A 14927-nucleotide genomic window follows, 5' to 3' on the forward strand; every position below is an offset into this window, starting at 1 on the left:
CCTCAGCACATCATCTGAAAACACAGCATCAGTTTTCACATGCATGCAGATGACCCCTAGCTCCACCTTGCCATCACCTCTCTTGACTCCTCCACTGTCTCTAACTTATCAGACTGCTTATCTGACATTCACTACTGGATGAGCAGAAATTTCATCCAATTCAATATTGGGCAGACTGAAGCCATTTTCTTCAGTCCCTCCTACAAACTCCATTCCCTAGCTCTGACACCATCTCTCTCCCTGGCAACTTTGAGATTAAACCAGATTGTTCAGAACCTTGGTGTCATATTTGACCCTGAGATGAGCTTCCAACCACAAATCTGCGCCACCATTATGGCAGCCTATTTCCACCTCTGTAACATCGTTAGACTCTCCCCTGCCTCATCTCATCTGCTGCTGAAATCCTCATTCATGCCTTTGTTACCTCTAGACTTGACTATTTCAACGCACTCCAAACTGGTCTCCCACATTCTACCCTCTGTAAACTTGAGGCCATGCAAAAATCTGCTGTCCATGTCCTTACTCGCAACAAGTCCTGTTCATCTGTCACCCCTGTGCTCGCTGATCTACATTGGCTCCTGGTCAAGCAAAGACTCGGTTTTTAAAATTCTCATCCTTGTTTTCAAATTCCTCCAAGGCCTGACCATGCCCTGTTTCTATAATGTCCTCCAAACCTATGACCCTCCGATATCTGTGCTTCTCTAATTTTGGCCTCTTGAGCATCCCTGATGGTGCCCATGCGTTCAGCTTCCAAGACTCTAAGCTCTAGAATTCCCTCCCTAAAACTAACTACCCCTCTCTTTTTAAGACACTCATTAAAACCTACCTTTTTGTCCAAGCTTTTGGTTATCTGCCCTGTTATTTTGATATGTGGCTCAGTTTCAAGCTTTGCTTTATAATGCTCCTGTGAAGGACCTCGAGACCTTTTGTTATTTTAGAGGTGCTATATAAATTCAGGTTGAAAAGAAATTCCTCCTAAAGTTTTCATCTGATCTGTTAATGGCTGTCATATTTATATCTCCTTGTTCTGGACTCCCTCTCAAATGGAAACAGTTTCTTCATATCCAAGCCTACTGAAGTCCTTCATAATTTTAAAGATCTCTATCAGGTCTCCTTTATTCCAATAAAAGGAGCCCAGTCTGCTCAGCATTTCTGATAGTTGCATCATCTCAATTGTGGTAACATCCTCCTAATCTTATCTGCACTTTTTCCACTGCTTTGGACCTTTTTTGTAGTATGGAGGCCAAGTAGTCCAAGTTTGATCTAACTAAGGTTCAATATAAATTTGACATTTCTTTTCTGTTTTTGTACTTTGTTTGTACTCTTTATGATCTTAACAACTTGTGTTGCTATGAAAGCAATTGATGTAGCTGTATTCCTAGATCTCTGCTCCATGACTCCATTTAGCTTTTTGCCTTTCAAGGAATGTGGCTTCCTTATTTCTCCACCTCCTGTTTATCTGCTTACTCTGCAAATCTACATGTGCTTTACTGTATTTTGATGCAGGCCTTCACATTATTAGCCATACCACCCCCATTGTGATAGTATTGTATCTGCAAATCTCAACAACGGCGCAGTGGTTAGCACCGCAGCCTCACAGCTCCAGCGACCCGGGTTCAATTCTGGGTACTGCCTGTGTGGAGTTTGCAAGTTCTCCCTGTGTCTGCGTGGGTTTCCTCCGGGTGCTCCAGTTTCCTCCCACATGCCAAAGACTTGCAGGCTGATAGGTAAATTGGCCATTATAAATTGCCCTTAGTATAGGTAGGTGGTAGGGAAATATAGGGGGATGTGGTAGGAATATGGAATTAGTGTAGGATTAGTATAAATGGGTAGTTGATGGTCGGCACAGACTTGGTGGGCCGAAGGGCCTGTTTCAGTGCTGTATCTCTAAATAAATAAAAAGTACCTCCAATTTCGGAGTTGAAATTAAATGCATATGGTGAATAGCAGTTGTTCCAGCACAATCCCTGCAGGAATCACTCTCCACTTTCTACCGGGCTGAGAGAGATTTGCTGCATTGCCCTTGTCGACTGTCTCTTTTGTGTCTTCAAATAATTCAGTAAGGCTGGTTAGATGCGACCTTCCTTTTTGAAATCCATGTTGACTTTTCTTTGTTGCATTCTTCACCTCCAAATGTTTGGTTATCTTGGCAAAGATTCTTACCATTAAGTAACTAGATTACTTTCATTGCTCTTTTTAAAGATACGAACTACACTTGATTTTCACCAGTCCAATGGCACTATTCCTTGATTATGGAATTTTCTTTTATGGATACTAGTGCCTCTGTTATCTCCTCCCTAGTTTTTTCAGTAACTGTTGGGGCATTCCATCTGGACCTGAGGCCTCGAAGGCCCCACAACCTGTCATATAATCTCAACCATGTCTAGCTGCTTTCTCACTGGAGAGAGACCAGTTTGAGAGATGCATCTGGGGGGGACAAAACTTCTACTTTCACTAATATTTGTGGAAAAAGTAGATTTCTAATTGTCATTTTATTCTTGCATACATCTTTACGCTAATAGTGCATACGGGAATTCCACTAAAACTTTTCTCAGGACAATTTTTGTGTTTGTTTCAGTCGTCTTTCCTTGAATCTATGTTGATTATCCTTTCAATAAGTCATTTACCCATGAGATTCTTCAATTATTGAGTATTTTCTGTAAAACCAGTATTATACTTGTGCTTCTATAGCTATATCTCTTGATCTTTTTTTAGTAGTAATTATGTCAACTCTGAAGTAATTTAAAAGGTGGTTAGACCTTGCAATGGTGAAATCATAGGTTTCTATGGATGGATGAGCTAGATGGGGTGAATGACTTCTCTCTTCTATATTTATCTTTGTGGTCTTTATATTATCATCAAAAGATTTTTATTTTTCATGCTGTTCATCTAGTTAAATGCACATCTGATGAAACGTGGGAGCAAGTGGCTGAGAGGAGGGAAGTGGCGTAGCCCAGAGCTAGCGGCTTGGGGGCGGTGCGGGGAGCGAGCAAGCGACCGGAGAGTGGGGTGGCGTGAGCAAGGAACGATCGGCCAGGGAAGGGGGTGGGGAGTAGCGAGATCTGGAGCTAGCGGCTGAGGGGGGAGAAGCGGCCTGAGGGAGGAGGGGGAGTGGCCAGTGGGGCGGGAGCTAGTAGCTGCGTTCGGGTGAAATCAGTCCTGGTCAGTCATATAAACAAATCACGATAATGAATTGGCAGCACATTTTATACTCTGCCCGATTTTTCTTTTCCATTGATCGGGGTGCCAATTCACTATCTTCCAATGAAAATTCAATCATAAAATTCCATTTGCATTTAATAGGATTACTGTAATATTAAATGGATCTGAGGATTACAGTTAGCATCCTTTAACTACATAGTAGCATATTACTAGGCATCCATCCAACTTAACTTAAGGTTAGTTTGCTGGAATGATCTGGTCATAAGCATTTCCTGTGACAAATTGAGCAGCGCCACGTAGAATCCTGACAGCTGCCTGAACGTCGCAGACACTGATGTTCCAGTTGAAGAGCCTGCATTTGTGCATGTGCAAGTACTGCGCCACCTAGTGGTTGTGTTGTCAGCAAACACAGCCAATTAAATTTGGCAGAAACCAGTGCTTCAATATTAATGCAGACCATTCTTGCAGCACTTGCTCGGGAAATCAAGCATCTAAATGTTGGTACAGTTTTGTAATGAAGCCAAGAATGCCTGTTGTATCGAAGGTATTGGTGAGAGATGCTATTATTTGTTTCATTTTCTCACTCCACTTAGCTTTTTATCCATGCTACTGAGCATGTGTTTTTCAATTTTGGCCTTTGCATAGCAATGGCACTGAGACTACTTCTTTGAAAAATGTGGTACAGTTCAGACAACTCCCCCAAATCATCTAGCACAGTCAGTGCAATACGATAGTGTGGCTTTCTAAGATTTTTGCAACAGTACTTCACTATCATTATTATCATTGGCTTTTACTGTGCAGTTTTAATTTTGGGCATTTACAGCCAATTTAAGTGAAAACCATTCAAAGGCATGAAAGATATTGCATCAACTTCTAAAACTCTGGCTAACTCCTCAACCTTAGCTTTCTTAACAGATGATTTGCTAAATATTGCCAGTACAGCTCATAGCAGTGTTTCCACTTCTTTCTTTATTGGTGCATGTTTCCAAGCATCATTGAATCCCAGATCTTCTCCATGGGCAGCATAATGTTGCTCTAGTAAGTGCAGTATGCACTCTCCAAGCTGGACATCTACACGGTTACACCTACCTTCCATGACAGATTGCCATCTGAAGTCGGCACCTCCGTCTTCTGTGGGTTCAGATTATGATTCATGTATTGATCGATAGCACTATATGTAGTTAACTGAATAATGCCAACAAACACATTCTTGCAACATGGTCATTAATTTGCTGCACTGACCAGATGGATGCATTTATTTTTATAGCGAGGAGCACTTTGTCAATCAGAATTTTAAATTCATCTGGATTTGCTTGCTGATGTTTCCCCATTTCAATGAGCTTCTGTTTGCAGCAGACTCGGTAAGAAAATGCTGAATTCCATTGCCATGTTTCCAATAGCATAAAGGTTTAACAGCAATAATATGAGCTTTTTGAACTAAGCAGTGTTTGGATTCTCCAGGTTCCATTCAGTCCTTTTTTTTACTACTTGTAAATTCTGCGTTAACTTTGGCTTCAGAACATAATTTACATACAAACCTGGCACTCACTGAATATTGAAAAAATGTTTCCCGGTTTCCACAGTTTCTGAAAACCAATCTTTTTTAAATGTCCAACAGCAGTTTTTTCTGAGACATTTGGTGCCTGGTGTCTTTTGCTTGGACCTGGTATTAGGCAAAAACACTACCACAGTCATCAATTGGCGAAGTTGTGAGTGGCCTGTTTACTTCAGTGCACGAAACATTCCAAATTGTTGCGAGGCTGTGCATGTGTGCAACTTGGAGAGAACATTGGCCATCAACCCTCTCCTCAAAAAAAAACCTTAATTCCTCTCCTTGCAAACTACTGCACCATCTCCAACTTCAGTTTCCTCTCAAGTCCTTGGACGTACTGTTGCCCCCCCAAATCTGTACCAGCTTCCCTGGGAGCTCATGTTCGAATCCTGCAATCGTGTTTTTGCACCGCCATGGTACTGAAACTGCTCTTATCAGTAACAAATGACATCCTATGTGACTCTGATCATGGCATACTGTCCCTTCTTCTCGACCTGTCTGCAGCCTTTGGCACAGTTGACCACACCTCTTCCAACATTGTTTAGCTGGGTGGGACTGCACTTGCTTGGTTCCATTCTTATCTGTTCAGTTCAGGCCACAGAATCATCAGCAATAGCTTCTAAAATTACTCCTGCACTGTTACCTCTGGTGTCACACAGGGATCTATCCTTGGTCTCCTCCTATTTCTCATTTACATGCTGCCCCTTGGCGACATCATCTGAAAATATCTGGTTCCACACGTATGCTGACGACACACATCTATACCTCCCCACCACCTTGCTTGACCTCTCCACTGTCGGTAACTCTCTGATGGCTTGTTCGACATCCAGCACTGAAGCAGCAGAAATTTCCTCCAACTACATATTGGGAAAACGGAAGCCATTGTCTTCGGTTCCTGCCACAAACTCCATTCTCTAGCCGCTGACTTCATTACTCTCCCTGACAATTGTCTGAGGCTGAACCAGACTGCTCACAACCATGGTGTTGTATTTGACACCACAATGAGTTTCCAGCCATCACTGTGCCTATTTGCACCTCTGTAACATCACCCAGCTCCACCTCTGCCTCTGCTTATTTGCTGCTGAAACCTTCATGTGCCTTTGTTACTTCTAGACGTGACTATTCCAACACACTCCTGGTTGGCCTCCCATCTTCCACCCTTCATAAATTAGAACTCATGAAAAACTCAGCTACCCTTGTCCTAACTCATACCAAGTCCTGCTCACCTATCACTGTGGTCACTGACCTACATTGGCTCCCAGTTAAGTGAAGCCTCAATTTTAAAATTTTCAACCTTGTTTCCATATTCCTCTGTGGTCTCACCTTACCTCTCCCTATCTCTGTAACCTCTTCGAGCCCAACAACTCCTTGAGATATCTATGCTCCTCCAACTCTGATCTCTCGAGCATCCCTGATTTTAATCACTCCACCATTGGCGGCCATGCCTGCTGAGGCCCTAAGCTCTGGATTTCCCTCCCTAAAACCTCTGCCTCTTGCCTTTCCTTCCTTTTTAAGATGTTCCTTAAAATCTATGTCCTTTGACCAAACATGATCACCATCCCTGGGTATGTCCTGTCCCACTGGCAGAATAGACCCACCACAGGTGTGATGGAAAAGTCCTGGGAGACCCCAACATTGACTCTGGACCCCATGACGTCTCATGGTATCAGGTCAAACATGGGTAGGGAAATCTCCTGCTGATTACCACCTACTGACCTCCCTCAGCTGGTGAATAAATACTCTTCCATGTTGAACGCCACTTGGAAGAAGCACTGAGGGTAGCAGGGGCTCAATGTACTCTGTCTGGGGGAGCTTTGATGTCTGTCACCAAGAGTGGCATGACTGAGTAGGCTGATTCCTGAAGGATGTAGTGCGGCAGATAGTGAGAGAACCAAGATGAGTGAAAAATCGACTTGACCTCATCCTCACCAATCTATCAGTCTTTGTGGAAACAAAGTCCCTTCTTTATACTGAGAACACCTTGTTTAATGGGTTAGACTCGAAACGGATCTGGCAACTGAAAACTAGGCACACGGGCCATCAGCAGCAGAATTGTATTCCACACAATATGTAACCACCTGGCCCAGCAATACCCTTTACATCAAGTTGGGAGACTAACCCTGGTTCAATGAGGAGTGTAGGAGAACATGCCAGGGGCAACGCCAGGCATACTTAAAAATGAGATGCCAACCTAGTAAAGCTACAACATAGGACCACATGCATGCTAAACAGCAGAAATAGCTTGCTATAGATAGATCTAAGCGATCCCACAACCATTGGATTATGTCCTAGCTCTGCAGTCCTGCCACATCCATTGTGAATGGCAGTGGACAATTAAACAACTAATGGCAAGAGAAGACTCCAGAAACATCCCTATCATCAATGATGACAGAGCCTAGCTTGTGAGTGTAAAAGACAAGATAGGCTGGAGCATTTCCAACCATTTTCAGCCAAAGTGCTGAATGGATGATTCATCATGGCCTCCAACCGATATCAAAGACAGCTGAGTGTGCTGGATACAGCAAAGGGTATGGGTCCTGACAACATCCTGGCTGAGTGCTGAAAACTTGCGCTCCGAAACTAGCCGCACCTCTAGCCAAGCTGTTCCGATACAGCTAAGGCACTGGCATCTAGAAAATAAAATAATTTATCCAGGTATGTCCTGTCCACCAAAATCAGGTCAAATCCAATCTGGCCAATTACTGCCCCATTATTCTACTCTCAATCATCAGCAGAGTGATGGAAGGTGTCATCGACAATGCTATCAAGTGGCATTTACTCGCCAATAACCAATAACCTTCCCAATGCTCAGTTTGGGTTCCGCCAGAACTACTCTGCTGCAGACATCCTTACAGTATTGGTTTTCAATCCATATTCATGGCACCTGCTTGAACTTGCCATGTCATGTGGCCACGCTACCCCCATAGTATCAATCACAGTTAAAGCCATCTCTGATCGCTTCATTGTATTGATTTCCACCTACATTTTACTTTCCCTGCCCCTGGGGGAAAAAATCTCCCACAATTCACTTAGAACCATGCTCTCTCCCTAATGTCCTAGTCCCCATTAAAACCATTACACTCTCATCCTGGCTGCTCCCCTTGGTACGGCCCTCATCTCTACTACCTTATGCCTTGAGTGATTATAGACTTGAACGGATATGGTGGACAACTTGTTTAACCATCCACCGCCACATAAAACACTACTGCATGGTTCTGCTTTTGTCTGTGAGAACTGCTTACTATTCCAGGAACATCCTGAAATGCATTGGTAACCCTCCGCTTCATTTCTCTACTGCAAGCCATCGTTTTAAACCGCTTTCCCTTGTCTCCACCCTCGCCTCCAACAAGGGCAAGGAGCCATTGGATTTCTTTGTCACTAAAATTGCAACCATCATCCGCCTCTATCGCTTCTCCCTGCAACTAGCCCAATGGACCAAACTTCCTCGCAGTCTACCCCAAACTTCTTTCCATCTCTAGATTCCCATCTGTCTCTCCTCATGCCCTCTCCTAGCTCATCTTGTCCATGAGATCCTGCTCTCCTGCTCTCTTGGCCCAATTCCCACTAAACTACTGACGACCCAATTTCCCTTCCTGGCTCCCATGTTAGCTGACATTATTAACGGTTGTCTCTCCTCAAATTCTGTCACGCTGTCTTTCAGATTTGCTGTTATCACCCCTCTCCTAAAAAGAAAACTGACCCTTGACCCCACCAACCTTCAAATCTGCTGTCATCACCCCTCTCAAAAAAAAAAATTAACCCTTGACCCCCACCGACCTGGCAAACTTACGCCCCATCTCCGACTACTTCCCCATCACACCCCTTTACTTCTCCAGAAGTCTTTAAACATATTGTCAGCTCCCAAATTAATGCCCATCTTTCCCGAAAATCCATATTTGAATCCTTCCAATCAGGTCTCTGCCACGCCACAATATTAAAATGCCTCCTATCAAAGTCACAAATTACAAGCTACATGACTGCGACAAAGGCAAACGATCCCTTCTTGTCCTGTCTGCAGCCTTTGGCACAGTTAATAACACAATTGATCACCCCATTCTCCTCCAATACCTCTCCACCATCGTCCAGCTGGGTGGGACTACATTTGCCTGGTTCCATTTTTATCTATCTAATCGTAGCCATTGAATCGATGTCAATGGCTTCTCCCCACTCAGTTTCCTTTGTTCCATAAAGATCTATTCTTGGACTTTTCCGATTTGTCAACTATATGCTGCCCCTCAGTGACATGTCAGTTTCATGTGTATGCTGACGACACCCAGCCCTAACTCACCACCACCTCTCTCAAATCCTCTACTTGTCAGACTGTTTATCCAACATCCAGTACTGGATGAGCAGAAATTTCCTCCCAGTTTAAAAATTGGGAATCCATTGTCTTTGGCCCACGGCAAAAACTTTGCTCCCTTGCCATCGATATCCATCCCTCTGCCTGCCAACTGTCTGAGGTTGAATCAGACTGTTTGCAACCTCGGTGTCATATTTGACCGCAAGATGAGCCTTCAACCACATATCTACAGCGTCACTAAACCACCTTTTTCCATCTCTTAACATCGCCCCTGCCTCAGGTGTTCTGCCGCTGAAACCCTCAACCATGCTTTTGTTAACTCCAGACTATTCTAACGCACACCTGGCCGGCCTCCCATGTTGTACCCTCTGTAAACTTGAGGTCGTCCAAAACTCTACTGCCTGTGTCCTAACCCAATCACCCTTGTACTCGCTGACCTACACTAGCTTGCAGTTAAACAGCGCCTTGATTTTAAAATTCTTAACCTTGTTTTCGAATTCCTCCATGGCCTTGCCCCTCCCTATCTGTAATCTCATCCAGCCTTACAACCCTCATATCTGTGCTCCTCTAATTTCAGCCTCTTGAGCATCCCCAGTTTTAATTGCTCTACTATTGATGGCCATGCTTTCAGCTGTGTAGACTCTAAGCTCTGGAATTCCTTCTCTAAACCTTTCTGTCCTGTCTCTCTTCCTCACTTTCCTCCTTTTAAGAAACTCCTTTATACCTACCTCTTTGACCAAGCTTTTGGTCATATGCCGTAATATCTCCTCATATGGCTCGGTGTCACATTTTGTTCTATAGTGGCTCTGTGAAGCGCCCTTGTGACATTTCATTACGTTAAAGGTGCTATATAGATACAAGTTATTGTTGCTGGACGAAAGAACTGAATTCCAGAGGTGAGGCAACAGTGACTTTCCTTAACATCAAGGCAGTATTTGGCCAAGTGTAGCATCAAGAAGCCCTAGTACAAATGAAGTCAATGGGAATATGGAGAAAAGCTCTCTACTGGCTGGACTCATACCTGGCACAAAGGAAGGCGATTGTAGTTGTTGATGGCCAATCATCTCAGCCCAAAGCCATGGCTACAGGAGTCCTTCACGACAGTGTCCTAGGTCCAACCCACTTCAGCTGCTTTCTAAGGTCAGAAGTGGGGATGTTCGCTGATAATGGCATGGTATTTACTTGCATTCCCAACTCCTCAGGTAATGAAGCAATCTGCCTGCATGCAGCAAGATCTGGCCAACATTGGGACTGATAGGTGTCAAGTGACATTTGTGCCATTCAAGTGCCAGGCAATGATATCCAATGAGAGAGAGTCTCACTGCTTTCCGGAGACATTTAATGCCTTTACCATTGCTGAATCCCCTACCATCAACATTCTGGGGTTCACCAGTGACCAGAAACTTAACTGGACCAGCCAGTTATGGCTACAAGAACAGGGTATTCTGTGATGAATAACCATTTACAAGGCACAAAGCAGGAGTTTGAGTGCAGCTCCAACGACAGTCAAGATGCTCTACACCATTCAGGACAAAGCAGCCTGCTTACTTGGTACTCCTTCAGCAACCTTGAACAAGATGCAGTGCAACAACTTGACGATTTCTTGACAGCGCCTTCCAAACCCGTGACCTGTACTGTCTAGAAGGACAAGGGCACCAGGCGCATGGGAATGCCACCTCCAAGTCACACATCATCCTGACTTGGAAATATATCATTGTTCCTTCATCGTCACTGGGTCAACGTACTGGAACTCCTACATAACAGCACTGTGGGTGTTACTTCACCGCAGAGACTGCAGTGGTTCAAGAAGGCAGTTCACCACCACCTTTTCAAAGGCAATTAGAGATGGGCAATAAATGCTGGCCTTGCCAGTGATGCCCACATCACATGAACGAATTTAAAAAAAAGGCTATTGGTCATCTGCCCTAATACATCCTTTTGTGGCTCACTCAAATTTTGTTTTATAAAATCTACTGTAAAGCACCTTGGGATGTTTCACTACGTTAAAGGTGCTGTATTAATCTAAGTTGATGTTGACCGCTTCCAAATGTAGGGTTTCTGCCGCTGCCTTTTAAGCATGGAGGTATTTTATGTACTTTTTGACCAGCATCAAGTTCTGGATGGGTCTAAATTCCTCCAGCTCAAGTTGTCAAAACAGAAACTTTACTCTTTGGCTTGTGTGCCTCTGGCTTTGACATCATCAACCTCAGGCTAATCTGATGTTGCAAAATCATTGTGGCCTATTCGTCTGTGAACTGAGTTTCTTGCACATGATTTTGATTCAATTTCAGAGCACTGACCATCTATTCTTCTTGAAAGCTGTTGCTGAAGGCCCAATCCAGATTTTCATCTCTAGGATTAATTTCTGCAATGCTGTACTCACTGATCTCTCCACCGTTACAAACCTAAACATAATGGCCTGGATTTGGAGTTGGAATGACAGTGAAATTGTCATTCATCATCATCATTAACTCCAAATAACAGCAACTTCTCATGTCCGTACATGCGCATTTTTATGTAGAAATCCAGAAGTTGCTGTCAGTGATTCTACACTTCTCCAGAAGGTGTTCTATTGAGGATCCCCAGACTGGAATCAATTTTAAAAAATGTTATCGGATTGATGGGAACTTACACACTTGTGCTGTTGGTCTTTCTGTAAAAGCCCTTGAAAAAGTTGCAACTTGTTGAATAAGGTGTAACTGGGTAACTAAGTTCATATTAATGCTAAATAGTCTCACTGGCCCTGAAAGAATAATTGTATATTTGTGGAATGTCACCTTTCTCCATTGTAAGAAATTATACATATTTTTTATCATTTTAAAAAAAGTTTGTTTTAATATTTTAGCTTCTACCTAATCCCATATGTATGCCCCAAACAATTATTTTGCTATCTGTAAAATTAAAAGAGAAGGGATTCGGTGCTTTTTTACTTCCTGATTTGCTGTTTGTGAGAATACATCAATGTGATTGACTGCTTACCCTGCTGGATAATATCACTGCTGCTGAATGACTTGGCTTGGTGCCAGAATCAAACTGATAGGAAAGAGGAAGTCTGCACCACAGAGATCGCTAGTTCTTTGCGGGCATTTTTCTTCAAGGTCGCTGGTGAGTGCTGTTGCTTTGCTGCTGACTGCAAAATTCAGCCCATTCTGAACTCTCTTCCATGTCCTTTTCCACACAAAATCCTGCACACTCAGCAGCCTTTTCCAAGCTCCACTGGCTCCCTTTACCCCAATGCATTGACTCCATCATTTGTGTGTTCTTTTTTCAATCCCTCAAAAGCTTTCTTTCACCGAATCTTTTCTAGTTTTTTATGCTTCCTACTCACATTAGCTCCATTACCAGAAGACGAGCTTTAAAACATTGTGCTCTTGCCTTCAGGAAATCTTTGTCAAATTCACTTTACCTTGCCACCGCCTTCCCGGTCTTCAAAGTTCTCTTAAAAAGGCCATTGCGTCAACTGCAGTTTCGGCATCTTCTCCAATAAAAGTTTTCTCCTTTACTCCTGTTTGGTGACTTCCTTCTCCACCTTGCAAATCATTCTATGAGGCTTCTTTTATATGAAGAGCACGACAGAATTGTAAGTTATCGTCCGATGCTATATGCACATGCAAACAATTCTTCCGAGTTATGGCGATGCTTCAGGCAGAGCAGAGAGATACACTGAAGTCACAATGGGCTAAATTTGTATGTCTGCTCCTGTTTTACCAGTTATCTGACCTGTTATTGGTGTGAAACATATCCCTGAAGTAGAACTAGTCCACATCAACACTGATTTGGTGAATGCAGTTATTCAAAATGTGGTTGTGAACACTTTTATTGTCGATTTAAAAATGTGTTGCTGATGTAACTGATGTTGTTGAGATGTAATAAACTGTCATCGAGTGCTTCATCCGAACTTCTATTGCAATTAAACATGCTTTGCTGTGGAAAACCTCTACTAAATTATACAGGATAAAGCAAAGGTCAAATGAGAATTTAAGCAATGGAAGTCTATTATTAGAATGGCAAATCTTCATTCCAAGCTTAGTTCATCAGCACAGATGACAACAGAGAAGTTCCATATTCTACCACTTGCTCTTAAGTAGATAGTTAGAATGATGGGAAAATGGGGGACTTCCTTTTTCATTTTGACCCGCTGTACCAGTACCAAATGTCTACAGCAATATTGACTAGATCAATAGGAGCTGCTTGAGCGGGTTGGAAGGAAGAAAGTTGGGGGCATTTAACTGGCTTGCCTTTCAGTTGCTTGACAATTTATGAAGCATCTGCTAGCCTTATGTAGGATTATGACTCGAGCATTTTAATGAAAGCTGATAAATTTTAAGCCAGTTCTCCATTTTTCAGCAGGAACTTGTGGCATTGCCGCTGTGCTACAACATGTTATCAGTACAGAAAATCTACGTGGATTTTTTGTATACTCTTCCTCTTGCCTGGCCTGGAACTCTGAATGTTATGTGCAAACACAAAATTAATCATTTGTTGCACAAGAGATATCAGGCCATAGGGAAAAAAATTGTGGGAAAGCTTTGTCTTGTCTTTTGGCATGCCTGTACATCTCTGTTCCACCAAGATCAGATTCATGTGATCATGCGATCAAACTCATGTTCTTGTTGCTTTCTGCTGTACCTGCTATTGTTGAATATGCAAAGGTTGCCTGCCACTATTTTACTAATTTTCTCCTCTCTTTTCCTCCCACCAAAAACATCTCATCAAATTGTTCTGGCATACTGGTGAAGGTTTGTTGCTGTGCACGTTACACATGTTGCAGAGATGACTAATTAGGTATCTGACAGTAGTTCCAAAGTACCCTTTTTAAGCTAATTTTTCAAGCTTTTTATAAACTTAATGCCAAAGTGCTAATGCTTTCCACACTTATTAGCCAAATCAATCTTTACTGATGATTCATATTTCTATGGAAATCAGAAATGATGGATTTTCCTGATGTTGATGTACACAAGTGAGAGATATGCTTTGTCCATTTTTAAAAGTTGATTCCCTAAAATTATGGAGCTGGGACCAGAAAGTAAGTTTGAGTGCATGAAAATATTTCATGCATTTGCTGTAATATTTCTGCCTATTTTTGCATTTCTGCACTGGTTTTCCAGAACAGCAAAGCCTTTAAATTGCAAACTACCACAAATCATAACTCACTTAATGGACAACATAGCTCTACTGTATTTTTTTAGACCAGTTCTGATAGCTGCTTTCCAGTGAGGCCTTATGCTGGTAACCTAAGATGGTGCAGTTAGGATCATAACAAACATGCTTGCTTTGTAAGTATCTCCAAAATAATTTTTTAGTGAATACATCTACTGTGCACTTAAATATTAGTCATGTAAAATATACAGAGTTGAACAAATATGCTCTGACCCTGGAGGGTAACCTAATTTATGGCAATCTCATATTTGTTCAACTTGTGTTGAAGTTTAGTGGCAGGTTTCTGTCCAAGTAAAACTAAAGGGTCTAACGGTTAGGGAAATTTTACAGACTTAAAAAATGTCAATACTTGTATAATACATTGACAGTGCAACTTAAAAAAAAAAAATCCAAAAATTATCCACATGGACAAAAACAAACACTCTTCTCTAGCTAACTTAATTTCCAATGTGTAATTATTTCTGTCTCCCAGTCTGTCTGACTTCCACTCATTTTCCTTTTCGAGAACAGGTTTAGATAATGGTGGGACTGGAGAAGGAATAGGCAGCTCAAGACTTTGACTGGGATTTGGGATTAGAGTGATCTGTCTGGACTTAGGCAGCACACTAGGGACATGGTGCCATGGCAGCATACGTGAAAGGGGTAGGTGCTGGGTCTTGGCATGACTCAAATTGGTTGAGCTGAGCCCAAGGAACAGTTGAAGAAAGGGCAGAATTTGAGGTGTTATGAAAACAAAGATGAGTGAAGACTCAG

General features: G+C 42.6%; 1 protein-coding gene across 14 annotated transcripts in view; it reads left to right on the top strand.

The window, feature by feature from the left end:
* The window catches only part of mta3 (metastasis associated 1 family, member 3), a 366201-nt gene that overhangs the window by 55000 nt on the left and 296274 nt on the right, over window positions 1-14927 (top strand). For 13 of the 14 annotated variants that reach the window (XM_068045144.1, XM_068045146.1, XM_068045152.1 and 10 more), the window contains exon 5: window positions 4430-4523. The exons of the other annotated variant lie outside the window; for it this stretch is intronic. In XM_068045144.1, coding sequence (XP_067901245.1) covers window positions 4430-4523 — 94 coding nt within the window. The remainder of the gene's footprint in view (window positions 1-4429; window positions 4524-14927) is intronic. 14 annotated transcript variants of the gene reach the window in all.

The sequence above is a fragment of the Heterodontus francisci genome, chromosome 13 (genome assembly GCF_036365525.1).
Source record: "Heterodontus francisci isolate sHetFra1 chromosome 13, sHetFra1.hap1, whole genome shotgun sequence".
NCBI lineage: Eukaryota > Metazoa > Chordata > Chondrichthyes > Heterodontiformes > Heterodontidae > Heterodontus > Heterodontus francisci.